General features: G+C 39.1%; 1 protein-coding gene and 1 pseudogene across 1 annotated transcript in view; both read left to right on the top strand.

The window, feature by feature from the left end:
• The window catches only part of DNAH14 (dynein axonemal heavy chain 14), a 419312-nt gene that overhangs the window by 33464 nt on the left and 370553 nt on the right, over positions 1-15295 (top strand). The window contains exons 7-8 of the mRNA XM_075542667.1: positions 7702-7846; positions 10001-10132. Of these exons, the coding sequence (XP_075398782.1) occupies positions 7702-7846; positions 10001-10132 (277 nt within the window). The remainder of the gene's footprint in view (positions 1-7701; positions 7847-10000; positions 10133-15295) is intronic.
• Positions 7878-9048, top strand: LOC142429684 (small ribosomal subunit protein uS13 pseudogene; annotated as a pseudogene).

Genomic DNA, 15295 nt, shown 5'->3' on the forward strand with positions numbered 1-15295 from the left:
CTGCTGCTGTGAGTGGCAGGAGTGGAGGAGTCCACGTGCAAGAATAAGGCTGAGGGAGCCAATTGGAGGGCGTTGGCTGTGTAGTGTGACTAGTGTTGGATGGGAAGCCCAGAACCCGGGTCACTTATCCCCTGGGCTCCAGAGCCAGGCTATGTGTGGAGGTGTATGCTCTTCTGACAGAGGATCCACTCCTCCCTACTCCCTGCTGGCCTGGTACACTAGGTAAGTGCTGAGCTGGCTCAGGCAGGAGCAGTGTGAGCTGGTGCCAGTGGTAGCAGCAAGGGCTTGTGCCACGGCACAGGTGGAGGGGTCTCAGGCAATGGTACAGGGGAGAGGCCCAGCTGCAGGTCGCTCAACCTGCTACAGATAGACTGCAGGTCATTCCTGGGACTCTGGGTGAATGGAGGGAGAGACCCGAGATACTTGGCCTATTGCCACTACATGGAAAAGGGAACCTCAGGAGAAGGGAGCAGCCCTCCTAGGGGCAGCTGCTGTGCTGTGGTCCCGCCACAGCTGTGTGAGTCTCAGCAGGATGACCAAGCAGCTCCTGGCGTGGAGACCAAGTGTGGAGCAATCAGTGACCACGGTGGTGGTGGTGGCATGCAGGAGCAGCCCAGCCAGTCGAGCTGAAATGTCCATGGACTAGATTTCAGATCTCTGGGGGCTCCAGCTCAGGGCAGATGCATGGGAGGATCGCCTCCTGGGCGATGGAGGCACTCATAATTGTCCTAGGGGTCCTCTCACTCACCAAAATCCTCTTACTAGTCCTCCTGGACACCAGGCCCCCTGTATAACAAAGAACTCTCAGTATGCTGCTTACCTGGGCACCATCTTGACTCCTCCTCCAAGCCGATGTTGACTTTTTAACTAAACTTGTATTTTTAGAAAAATTGAAATTGAAATGTTGTTTTAAGAAATTATACGCTGATCCCATATAGTTTTCCCAGTTTCCCCCCAATAATAACATCTTGCATAATAAAGTACATCTCACCTTGGACTCTGATATCAATGGGCTCAACATACATAATAGTGCTCTCACCACAGAGAATCCCTCATATTTCCCTCTCGCTTCCTGCCTCGACTCCTTATGTAAATCCTAGCAACCTTTACTCTATCCTCCACTTCTGCAATTTTGTCACTTGAAGAATGTTCTATAAGCCGAACCATATAGTATGAAACCTTTGTGATTGGATCTTTCTTCATTTACCATAACTTTCTGGAGAGTCAACCACATTGTTGCATGCATCAATGGTTTCCTCTGTTTCTTAGTAGACTTCCTTTACTAAGTTTAATTGCTAAGTAGCAGTCCACAGTGTGGCTGTGGCACAGCTTTAAAGCATCTGCCTGTTGAAGCACCCCAGGTGTTGAAGCACCCCAGGGTGGTTCCAGTGTGTCGGTGTGTCCTACGGGGGTGGCTGCCATGTTTCTGTGGTACTGGCAGCTATGCCAGTGGCACATTAAAGACCAGCAAGGTCACCCAGAGTCAGCAAGTTTCAGCAGAGCTTCTAGTTTAAGAACAGACCAAGAAGAAGGAAGAGTTTGTCAACTTCTGAGAGAATAGGCTCTGAAAATATTATGGACCATAGCAGAAGCGCACCTGGTACAGTGCCAGAAGATGAGCTTCTCGGGGTGGAAGGCACTCAGAGTACAACTTGGGAAGAGATGCTTCCTTAAAGTGCAGTCAACCTTAATGAAGCGGATGGAACAGAGCTTTCAAGACCTTCATTTGCTGATGAGGCATGACTCAAAATGAAAGGAAACAGCCAAAAATATCCATTAAAAACCAGCACATTAAATGCCCAAAGCATGAGCCAGGGACCTATTTGAATAATAGTTTTATTAACTGGTCTTCATGGCCATTCCAATTCATAGTGACACTGTAGGGCAGCATAAACTGTCCCTGTGGGTTTCTAAGACTGTCAATTTTTACAGGAACGGAAAGGCAGTTGGTAGTTTCAAATTGATGACCTTGTTGTTAATAGTCCAAACTCACTTTGCCACCAGGTCTCCTTTTTGGCTTATTAATGCCTGTAATACCAAAATCTTTATGTATTTTGATTTACTTTGGAATGGACATGATGTTAGTGAGCTTATTGCACCCCCCCCCCCACCTTTTTTTTTAAATGAACTGAAGTGACCTGGTGTTAGCCATTTTGAATCAAACAATCATACAGCTTACTATGCTGGGAATGACAGATTCAAGAGTCATGATGTCACATTCATTATGAAAAAGAATATTTCAAGATAGGTCTTGAAGTACAATGTTATATGTGATAGGGTTGGTTAGTATCTACATGCCTACAAAAAATACCAGTTAAAATTATTATTCAAATTTATGCACCATTCATTAAAATCCTGCTGAAAAACTTAAAGAATTGTACCAATTCTTCAGTATGAAATTGATCAAACATGCAATCAAGAACCATTGATAATTATTAGCAATTGGAATGCCAAATTGGGAATCAAAGTAACAGTATTTGGAAAAAATGATCTTGGTGATAGTAACAGCTAGAGATCACATGATGGAACTTTTCAAGAACAATAACTTTTTTATCGCAACTACATTTTTCAACAGTATAAACTATACACATTGATTTTGCCCAATGGAATGCACAAGAATCAAATTGACATCTGTGGGAAGTGATGATGAGAAGCTCAATATCATCAGCCTGAATGAGGCCAAGGGTCTAATTTGGATGGACAATCAATTGCTCATATTCAAGTTCAGGTTGAAGCTCAAGCCAACATACAACCTTGAGCATATCCCATCTGAATTTAGAAACCATATCAAGAACAGATAGGAATGAAGAAAGCAAGAAGGCAGTAAAGAAGGAAAATATTAAAGTAGATGTCAAAAGGGAAAAGAAACTTTGAAGTTTGTTCTTGAATGTAGAGTAGCTAACAAAAAATTGAAGTATAAGAACTCAACAGAAAATTCCAAAAAGCTCTTGAGAAGATAAATTAAAACATTATAGTGAGATGTGCAAAGATTTGGAGCTGGAGAGCCAGAATGGAAGGATATATTCAGTATTTCTCAAACTGAAAGGACAGAAGAGAACATTCAAGTCCTGCAGGGACTCTTTTGGGAAAATGTTGAATAATGCAGGAAGCATAAAACGAATATGGAAAAAATACATATCACTATGGTACCAGCAACAACAAAACTGGGCAGGATTTAACCATATCAAGAAGGAGCAAATGATTAAGAACCAATAGTAATGGAGGAAAAGTTCAATCTGCACTGGAGGCATTATCAAAAAAAGCAAGGCTCTATGAATTTATAAAGTACCAACTGAAAATGTTTCCAAAAAACTGATTCAACACTGGAAATACTAGTTTATGTCAAAAAAAATTGAAAGACAACTTCCTGGAAGAGGTCAATATTTGTGCTGTTTCAGAGAAAGATTACCCAGCAATGCAGACATTATTGAACAGTGCCATTCATATCACATGCAAGGAAAATTGTGCTGACAATAATTTTTAAATTGTTGCAGCTGTGCAGCAACAGAGAGCAGCCAGAAATTCAATCCTGATTTGGAAGAGGATATGCAAAGAGGGATACATCAGATGAATTTTAGCTGAAAGCAGAGAATTCCAGAAGGGCATTGGCTTAGGTTGGGTTATCTAGAGAAGCAAAACTAGTGAAGCTTATATATATATATATATATATATATATATATATATATATATATATATATATATATATATATATAAACTCAAAATCAAACTCACTACCATCAAAGCAAGTCCAACTCACAGGTAACCTGTAGAATGGGGTAGCACTGCCCCTGTTGGTTTCTGAGACGATAACTTTTTATGGGAGTAGACGGTCTCACATTTCTCCAGTGAAGCAGACCAATACATCACCTGCTATACCACCCACCAGGTTTCCATATATATGGATATGTATACTGAAATTTATATAAGAAAATGACTCACACAGCGACAGAGTAGGCAAATCCAAGTCTAGGCATGTTCCAAGTCTTTGGGTCAGATGTTAGGCTGAAGACTTCTACTGACTAGAATAGCTTCCAGAGCTGATGATTATCAGGAAGACCAAAGGCTGGTGGTGGCAGAAGCAGACGAATCCCAGATCATCTTGTCAGGCTCTGGCTGCTGAAGTAATGAATCCATCGTCAACAGGTAAGATGATAGATCACCAAGGATCTCCAGGGTTCACAGGCAATTAACAGACCATTGAATAAGTTCCAAGGACCCAGAGGGCAATGAGCCAGATGCAGGATCCAGACCCAGAAAAAGCAAACAACCTTTCCACTTGTATTGGAAGCAGGCCATACCCCTGAGAAAATGTCCTTTGAATTAAATCAGGGCTGTGACCTGAGTAAGGATGTTGCATTCTGCCTTGTTATTCCCTGGTGGAGACTTACTGCTGATTGACTATGATTATCTGGTATTACATCAGGTCATGGAGGATTACTAGATGTTAACTGCCAAACCCCTGAGAATTCTGGCCTAGCCCAGTTGACACGAAACCTTGACTATTACAGATATTTAGTTGTGTATTGGATGGTGTGGATCATAACAAATCGAGTAACATTGAGGGTAATGGGAGTCTAGAACATTCAGCTATGCATATGTGGAACCTGTACATATACCTACAGACAGTTGTTGGAACAGAACAAGGGGATAGTCCATGGCTTATAATCAGGAAGGATGTGCATCAGGGTTGTATCCTTGCACCATACCTATTCAATTTTTATGTTGAGTAGATAATCCAAGGAGTTGGACTATATGTAGAAGAATGTGCCATCAGAATTGTTGGAAGACTCATTAACAAACTGTTTTATGCAGATGACATAACCTTTCTTGCCAAAGGCAAAGAATACTCTCACCACATACTGATGAAGATCAAAGACAGCAACTTTCAGCATGTAATGCAACTCTGTAAAGAAAGTGAAAACTCTCACAAGTGGACCAATAGACCACATCATGATAAGCTGATACAAGACTGAAGTTGTTAGTGGGTGGGGAAGGAAGAATGGTGAGGATAGGCCAACCAAATCGCCAAAATTAGTGGTGACAGTGAATGCTTTTGACATTGAGTGATTTCCAAGCAAGGGAAAGAGGCCTAGAGCTAACGGAGCAGTTCTAAGAGAATCTCTTATTCAGTATGAAAGCTAACATTAAATCTTTATTTGTTATAATAGCTAGAATAGTAAAGAGTATTGAATAATATGAGCTCATTACTATTTGAATTTTGATCATCACTTCCTTGTTAATAAATACCAAAATTGGGTTTTCTTTTTGTTATTTCCCTTTCCATGAAGTGCTACTAATCTTCAGCATGATCTCTTCTTACAGATATTTAGAGGCATGGAAATAAACAAATTCTTCTGTAGAACATAACAAGCTTCCATGTTGTCTGCAAATTATATAATTCAAGGAGTCCTTCTTTAAGATAAATAATACATGGGTTTGTTTTTTTTTTGCAGAGCCTTAAAAATGAAAGGCCCACAAAGCATAAGCTTTACTTGCTTAATGGTATATAGAGCTCTCATCTGTAAAATGGAAAGATAAGAAACTGTTAACATTTAATCATTATAGGCCTAATAATGAGAGTAGCAATACCAGGAGGGGAAGGGGAAGGTGGTGGCATAAAGAGAGAGTCTATCACAATGAGCGACATATAACCCCTTCCCAGGGGGAGGGTCAACAGAAAAGTGGGCGAAGGGAAACAGCAGTCAGTGTAAGACATGAACAAAATAATAATTTATAAATTATCAAGGGATCATAACGGAGGGTGGGGGAGGGGGGAAATGAGCTGATACCAAGGGCTCAAGTAGAAAGAAAATGTCTTGAAAATGATGACGGCAACAAATGTATAAATGTGCTTGACACAATGGATGTGTTGTGTTAAGAGCTGTAAGAGTGCCCCCATAAAATTAATTAATTAAAAATATTTATCATTATACTCATTGTATATTTTGGGCTTGGTAATCCTTAATAAATGATCATCTCACAGGGGATCAATGAAAGTAAATTGGTTCCACATGCTTTGCTTTTCTTTACTTCAATTTTTCAAAGAACCTTCTCTCTTTGTAGTCCTCTCTCTTCCCCATGTTTTCTTTCCAGTATTGCTAACCTCTGTGACAATTAATAGATTAATGGAAAGGGGCAAAGGAAAGAAAATGGTCCCTGGGCCACAGTTCTTATCTATTAACCTTTTACCTGTAATTGAGGAAAATGTAAGAGGACTTCAAAAAGTTTGTGGGAAAAATAGAATGAAAAGGTAGTAGGATTTTTCTATGAGCCTTGTAAAGCCCAGGCAGATAGAGATGTCTGTACCACTGCCTAATATTCCAAAATCATTAGAACCCAATGGCATAATAGAATGATATCATCATTTGCTTTCCTTTCATTCTTACTTAACACATCCAATGCCCAAAATCTTGCCCACATCTTAATCAGCCATAAATTCTTTTTTTAAACAATTTTATTGGCACTTCATCCACATGTCAGACAAGTCAATAATTCAATCCTGTCAAGAAGAGGGGTACAATCGTCACCACAATCAATCTTAGAATTGATTTTCTTCTTCCTTGCACTCATTGTTTTTCATGTATTTTTTTAAAATTGTGGCAAAATTATACATAACAAAACATTTTACATTCTCCAATTAAACAACTTATACATATATAATCCAGTGCTATTGATTATTTTCTTCATGTTGTACAACCGTTATTGATATTTTTTCCAAAGTATTCCACCACAGAAACTCAATGACCCCTAAACAAAAAATGCTTCCTTCTTCACCTACAGTAACCATTGGTTAAGTTTGGTTTCTTTCATTTTTTAGTAGTTTTCTTGATATAATATTCACATATTGTACATTTCCATAGTTGGAATTTTTTACAAAGAGTTGGATAAACATCATCACCATCAGTTCTTATGCTCCCTCCGCATCCTGTGCTGGCTCTCCCCTCACCCTCCCTGCCTCACCCCCACCCAGCACTCCCTACGTCCCAGAAAACCATTGCATCAGTTATTGTCTCCTTCTCCACTCCTGTGCTTCCCAAACTGAGAAACACAATAGGAATAAGAAAAAACAAAGACAAACTTAATGGCAAGAAGAAAGCAATAATAGTAATAATATAATGATAAAAATAAAGAATAAGAAAGAAAACACCATCATTAATATTTAAAAAGTCAGAGAAGAAATTTCTGTCATGTAACAAGCAAGAAATATTTGAGCTTAAAGTAAATTCAGGTTGAGTCAAGAGGAAAGTCAACTGACCAAGTAACATATTCTATCAAAGTTCAATCCACTATAATGAAGTTTACAGAAATCTCCGTCCGATAGTAATCAGAGGGAATCAGCCAGGGACTTGATCTGACTCTGCAGATGGATTTCATCCATAAATTCTTATTATCTTTATTAATGCCATTTAAAATATGGTAGATGTAGGAAATTTCAAATATAGGCACATGAAGTAAATTACACTCTAAAACGTGAAAGAAAGGGGGGGGAAAGTCCTCACTGCCATCAAGTTGATTCCAGCTCATCATGACCCTTTAGAACAGAACAGGACTTCCCTGTTGTTTCCCAAACCTCTCAATATTTAGGGAGCAGAAATGCTCATGGGTGGGCTTGGATTGCTGAACTTCCAGTTAGCTGCACAACGCACTAGTTACCTCTAAATCAATCCCACTCTTTGAATGTGAACATATTTTCACTTACAGGGCACATTTGTGCCACCGTCTTTTTTGGACTGATGAAGCATTTCAAAGCTGTTTGCTTTATATAAGAGGACTATGTGAAGATGCAGTTAGACTTAAAAAAAGTAATGGACATGAAGACAATCCATCTGCCATACGCCTTGTCAAGGTGGGTAAAAGTATACTACTATGATAATAAGATGGGTCTAATTTTTATAAAGAATTGTGCACAGTCACTAGGAAAATACAGTTTTGAACCAAAGAAATGCAGATTTATGATCCATAAGTAAAACATCACTATGGATGAATAATATTCTAAAATATTTCCAAAGGACATTATTTATTCTCTTGATAGCAAATTTTCAAATGGTAAAGCCGAGTCCTAAAAAGATTGATTTAGCTAAGGCATAGACCTACTAAAAACATAATTGGAATTTTAATTGTGTTTTTTATTGAAAGGCGAATTTTGTTTTATTGGGCAGTAGAAATGTGTGTGTATATATGTATATATATGATATACATATGTATATAATTATCTTATAGGGAAATACATAGAGTAGTACTGGTAATCTACATTTTTTAACCACTCCCTCCGAAGGTTCTAATATAAAGCATATATTAAGAATTACTTTTAAAGGATAACTATTGAAAGTTTATACCTGTTATCTTAATAAATTAATGTGATACTGGTTAATAAGGAAACAAGAATGGGGAGAAGCTAGGGGTAAAGAGACCTAGTGATATAGTATTGGAATGATTCAGACACAAGCAATGCAGTCTTCAATGAGGATGTTGAAGGGATATTCTTGAAACACAGTTTACTTGGAAAAATTAAGGCCTAGTAACCAGACATGATACTATCAGAATGAGTATTATAAGGTTAAATTCACGCTTCCACCGGAGAACTATACGCTGCCACCGTGTCTCTAACTGCAGCCCCCAAGAAGTACCAGTATGTTTTGCGAGTATGCAACACTAACATCGATGGGCGGCGGACCAAAGCCTTTGCTGCCAATCACTGCCTTTAAGAGATGCTCATGTGGTGTTGAGGAAAGCAGACATGGACCTCGCCAAGGGAGCAGGAGCACTCACCGAAGACCAGGTTGAGCGGGTGATCACCATCCTGCAGAATGCACGGCAGGACAAGCTTCCAGCCTGGTTCTTGAATAAAGAGAAAGATGTGACAGGGGACAAATACAGCCAGGTCCTGGCCCACTGTCTGGACAACAAGCTCCGCGAACATCGCGAGCAGCTGAAAAAGATACCCGCGCACAGAGGGCTGCACTACTTTGGGGGCCTGTGAGTTCCAGGCCAGCACACCAAGACCACCGGCTGCGTGGCCGAACTGCTGGTGTGTGCAAGAAGAAATAAATACTATCAACCTTGTCCATTAATAGTTTATACACACAAAAATTTAAAAAGGCTAATCCCAAATTGTGTGACTAGATTAGCACCTTTTAAACTTTTTTTTCACTTTTGTACACATGCTTTGGTAAATTACATAGTATAATTGGGGATAAAATATATCTTTATTGATGAAGATTTATTCATCACAAGAATTAGCATGGTGTAGGAAAGAAGACATTATTCTTGGCCAGTGAAAAAGGAAGACCATCAGTGATAAGATAGGTATGGCGTCTCTAACAATAGGCTGGACCAATCACGAGGCGAGGTCTGGGCAGTGCTTGCTCTGCTGTAAATGGGGTCCCTGCCCTAGGAACCTACCTGAAGGCGCCGAACAACAGCATCAAGGAAGAAGACGAGGACTAATGAGACCAAGAAGAACCATTATATGTGCATGCATGGATCAAGCATCCGGTTTCTGTAGGATCGGAGAGGATTTTGATCGCGTAGTTGTTAGAGATTTCTTCTTGCTAAGTTCTTATTAACTTCAGAGTAGAATTTTTCATTTGGATTATTTTCTTTTAGTCTCTTTATACTGCATTGAATGTTCAATATTTTCAAATTTACAAATAATTGGAACTTCAAAAAGACCAGTGCGATTTTGATTCCTGGGGTGGGTGATTCCACTGAGTTCATAGATGGTGCTAAAATATTCCACTTCTTGAATTGTACTGCTTTGAATTAATCTTACTTGTGATTCAAATAATAATATATTTTCTACAGTTATCAATATTTAGTTAGACTTAACTATTACTGTTTAAATTTGAATAAAGTATAAGTTATAGGTATGCACATCATAAGATACATAGAGTAGATTATAAGATACTTTTTGTGTTGTTAAAAAATAAACTATTTTATTCATTTTTGTATAAATTAATTTTCACTTTCCACCACTCAACCTTTACCATCATTTAATTAGCTGGAAAGGTTTCGTACCTATTCTCTAGATGAATTTTGTGAAGAACAATTGCGACAGGCTTCTCAAGCATTGAAAGAGCTTGAAGGTGTCAGAGATAAAGCAATTTCAGAGATAAAAAGAACCGTTTTGAAGGTAATGTTTTCATTATAGTCTCTCTATCAAGATCACAATATACTGACAAAATCAATTGTTCCAAATTTCACTTCAATAAAAACTATAAAATTTAGGCAAGTAGAGATACAAAGGTGATCAACAGATGGTTAATTAACGAGCCAACTCCTATTGCACATTTACCAGATGCAAGAACCTTGCCAGGAGTTCTGGTAGCATAGCGGGTCATACATGGAGCTACTGTCCACAAGGTCACCAGTTTGAACCCAACAGCTGCTCCACAGGAGACAGATGAGGTTGTCTGTTCCTGTACAGATTTAAAGTCTCAGAAAGGGAGCGCTTATACAGAGTCATCGTGGGTCATAATTGACTAGACAGTGATTTGGGTTTAGTATATAAAATGCAAAGCTGTGTGTGTGTGTGTGTGTGTGTGTGTGTGTGTGTACCAGAGGTCCTCAAACGTTTGAAACGGGGTCAGTTTACTGTCCCTCAGATCCATTGGAGGGTTGGACTATAGTTTTTTTTAAAAAACTATGAATAAATTCCTACGCACACTGCACATATGTTATTTTGAAGTAAAAAAAACAAATGGGGCAAAAACACCCGGCAGGCCAGATAAATGTCCTTTGCGGGCCGCATGTGACCCGCAGGCCGTAGTTTGAGGACACCTGGTGTACATCTTCTAACTTGAATTTATATTTAAGGAAACATTTAATGTTTTACAAAGTGCACGATATTCAGTAGACAAAGAAAACCCATTGTTCCGGAGAAGGATGAATAGATGAGATGAAAATTCCCTAAGGATTTTATAAAAAGCATTTTATAAAATAATTAAAGATGTCTCCAAAGCAGTGTTTTCTTTCCCATTATGACTTGTTTCACAAGCCTATTTTATACAACATGGCAGCACAGGATGTCACAATGCGTGAAAGCATAGTTTAGCAAAGGCAGCTTGTCTAGCAACGGGCCTCACTCGGTTGCTGGTTGGGTTGGATTGAATTGGATATTTGCACTGTGCTGGAGGAATGAATGGACTAGATTTCTCTCAAAAAACTTGCAAATAATATTTCTCTAGCTGAAACTTTTGATACATACTGTGTAGTAATGATATTAAGGCTTCACTTTTTGACAAGAAAGTGAAGTGCCATTGATACAGATAGCTGTCGGACGATTTTGCTCAGGGTTGTATAAATAAAAATGGGATTAACTAAAAGTAAATTCATTCATTTAGGTTGAGCAGTTTAAAAGATTGATAGCGATAGAAGTAAAATACTATTCACAGGTATTTGCCATTAAAAAAGACCCCACTATTTTCTCTATTATTTTGTTAAGAAATGTGGTCTCCTGACATGGAACTTGAACTATAAAAGGCAAGAGTTGGGAAAGTAAGAGGTTTCTGTTTCAGAGTTCTGGTGTTCAGCCTCAAACTCAATCCATGGATTAAATCTGCTGTACCTGAACTGCTTTTGTTTCTCACTAGCAATACTCATATTCCTGATTACAGTAAAACACATTTTTGGAGCGCTTTTAGAGCTATCTGTTGGAAATAAAGTCACCATATCAGAAATGATTCATAGCTGTCAATAAATATGAATGATGTTTTGTTTTGTTTTTTTACAATAAATACACCCTTAAAGAATTATTAAATCTTTCCTGTTAACTTGACTTCCCAGTAAGATTCAACGTACAGAAAATTTGGAAATTAATGCATGAATTTTTAAAACGGTTTGGGAATGTTTGATTATGCAGGGAAGTATCTAAATTAGTAATTCTCAGCTAGGTTACACATGGAGCCACCGGAAGGGACTTTTAATAAATATTGATGCCTGGGACCTGTTGTTAGGTGGCACTGAGCTGATTCCAGTTCCTAGCAACCTTTGTGCAGCAGAAGGAAACACCATCCGGTTCGGTGCCGCCCACACAATTGTTCTTATTTTGGGGTCCACTGTTGTAGCCCTTCATTGAGGGTGGTGCTCTCAACGATGCCTCTCTATTTTACCAAGAGTGGTGTACTTTTCTAGGGACTGGTCTCTCAATAACATGGCAAAAGTATACGAGATGAAGTCTCACCATCCTTGCACCGAAGGAGCATCCTGGCTGTTTCCAAGACAGATTTGTTTGTCCTTTTGACAATCTGTGGTGCTGTTCATATTCCTCACCCGCCCCATCATTCAAACCCACTCACTTATCCTTCGATCTTCATACTCAATGTCCAACTTTCATATATGAGGCAACAGAAAATACCATGGCTTGGATCACGTGTACCTTAGTCCTTAATGTCCTTGTGTTTCAATATTCTACAAAGGTCTTCTGCAGCACATTTACCCAATGCTACACACCCTGTGATCTCTTTTTTTTTCAGAGACATAAATGATGTTCTCTTTGTTTAGCTTTCACATCTGCATTACACAATTGAACACAGCATGTTTCTAGCTGCCGTGCACTTGATTCTAAGTCCTACTGGCCCTGTGTACAGAACAAAACAATGTCCAACCCCATCCTTCTTCACAACTGTTGTCACGTTCCAGCCCTTTGGTCTCTTGACTGCTTCTTCCATGACCATTCATTGTGAACCCAAGCAAAATGAAGCCCTCGGCAACTAAATCTTTTCTCCATTTAGCATGATGTCACTTACTGGTCCAGTGGTGACGATTTGGGCTTTCTCGGCCTTGAGTTGCAATCCATACTGAAGGCTGCAATCTTTGATCTCCATCAACAAGTGCTTCAAGTCCTCCCCAACCAGCAAGCAAGGTTGTGTCATAAACCTTCCTCCAATCATGACACCACATTCTTCTTTATATAGTCCAGCTTCTTTGATTATTTGCTCAGCATACAGATTGAATAAGTATGGTGAGAGAATACAAACATGACGTAGCTTTCTTGATTTTAAGCCATGCGGTATCCCTTTGTTCTATTCACCCCTGTGCCTCTTAATCCATGTACAAGTTCTGTATAAGTTCTGGAATTTTGATTCCTTCCAAGGCTATCCATAGTTTTGTATGATCCACCAAGTCAAATGCTTTTGCATAGTCAATAAAACACAAATAGACATCTTTCTGATACTTTCTGCCAAGATTCATCTGACAGCAGCAATGATACCCCTAATTCCAAGTCCTTTTCTGAATCTCTGGTAGCTTCCTGTCAATGTATTGCTGCAACCACTGTTGGATGACTTTCAGCAAAATTTTACTTGCATGCTTTATCAGTGATACTGCTCTATAATTTGAGCATTCTATTGGGTCACTTTTCTTTGGTATGAATACAAATATGGATTTCTTCCAGTCAGTTGGCCAGGAGGCGGTCTTCCAAATTTCTTGGTACAGTGCGTGAGTGCTCCCAGTGTTTCATCAGGTGGTTGAAGCATTTCAATCAGTCTTCCATCAATTCCTGGAGCCTTGTTTTTGGCTGAAAAGTGCAGCTTGGACTCTTCCTTCAGTACACTTGGTTCTTGATCATATGCTACCTCTTGAAATGGTGGAAGGTCAGCCAGTTCTTTTTGGAACAATGATTCTGTGAAGTCTTTCCATCTTCTTTTGATTTTTCCTGCATTATTCAATATTTCCCCCTAGATTATTTCAATATTGAAATTCCAGGCTTGATTTTGTTTCGGTTCTCTTGTGACATGCTGGACATGTTCTTCCTCGGTGTTTTCTAACTCTAGAATTTCGCACATTTCATTATTATTTTCTTTTTCCTCTTGAACTGCTCTTTGAAAATTTCTGTTCAACTCTTTTATTTCATCATTTCTTCCATTTGCCTTATCTAGCCCATGATTAAGAGCACGTTTCAGAGTCTCTTCTGACATCCACCTTGATCTTTCCTTTCTTTGCTACTTTTTTAAGACCTTTTGCTTTTTCATATATGATATTCTTGATGTCATCCCACAACTCATAGGTCTTCTGTCATTGGTGTACAATGTATCAAATCTGCTCTTGAGTTATTCTCAAAGTCCAGGGTTTCGGGGGGATATTCTCAAGTTTGTATTTTTGCTCTCGTGCGCTGGGTTTCATTTTCTTCCGTTTCAACCTGAACTTACACATGAGCAATTGTAACCAGCGCTGGGCCTGCTATTAGCGGCTATTGAGCTTCTCCATCTCTCCTGCAGATGTAGTCAATTTGACTTCTGTGTTGTTGAAACAACGGTACATGTGCTGATGAAGTCAATGGTCTTGCAAATTCTCCAGCTTTATTTCTATCACCAGGCCATATTCTCAATTAATATTCCTTCCCCTTTGTTTTTGATTTTTGCATTCCAATGGCCAATAATTATCAAGGCAACTTATTGCATGTTTGATCAATTTCTGACTGAATATATTGGTAACATTCTTCAATTTTTTCATCAATATCTTTAGTAGTATGTGCTAAGTTTGAATGATCAATGTATTGATTACATAACCATGTATACAGATAGATATTATCCTATCACAGACAGCACTGCACTACAAGATAGATCTTAAAACCTCCTTTTTAATGATAGTATAATGCCAATTCTCTTGAATCTGTCATTCCCAGCATAGTACACCATATGCTTTTCTGATGCACAATAGCCCAAATCAGGCCACTTCAGCTCTCACAAAACCCCAAGAGATCAGCCTGCATGCCATCCATTTCATTTTTGGAAGCTTCTCATTTTCCCAGATTCATCCTTCATATATTCCAAGACCCAATTATTAATAGGTATTTTCAGCTGTTTCATCTCATTTGAGTTGCGCCCCATCAACAAATGAAGGTCACAAACACTTTGCTCCTGAAGATTTTACCCCGCCCAGGTCATTGTCTTTGATTCTATTTTGAGAAGACAGCTCTTCCTCAGTCACAGTGTAGTGCCTGCCAATCTGAGAGCAACTCTTCGGGCACCGTCTCTGACAATGTTCCACTGCTATCCACAAGTTTTCCGGAGTGGACAGCTACTTATTCATCAGAGTCTGTTGTTAATCTGTAAGCTGTGCTTGAAACGTGTTCACTTTTGGGTGGCCCTATTGGTATTTCACGTACCAGTGACATAGCTTCATGACCAGTGACGTAGTACCACAACAACACACAAGCCACTGCAGTATAACAAATTGACAAACAAGTGGTGGCCTAGGACCTTGCAATTAGGAGCCCAATGCACAACCCACTCCATCTCTTGGGGTCTTCTACGGCAGTCGAAGCAGAGAGTAATGCAAACCTGGAGTCAGATTT

The sequence above is a fragment of the Tenrec ecaudatus genome, chromosome 1, assembly GCF_050624435.1.
Source record: "Tenrec ecaudatus isolate mTenEca1 chromosome 1, mTenEca1.hap1, whole genome shotgun sequence".
NCBI lineage: Eukaryota > Metazoa > Chordata > Mammalia > Afrosoricida > Tenrecidae > Tenrec > Tenrec ecaudatus.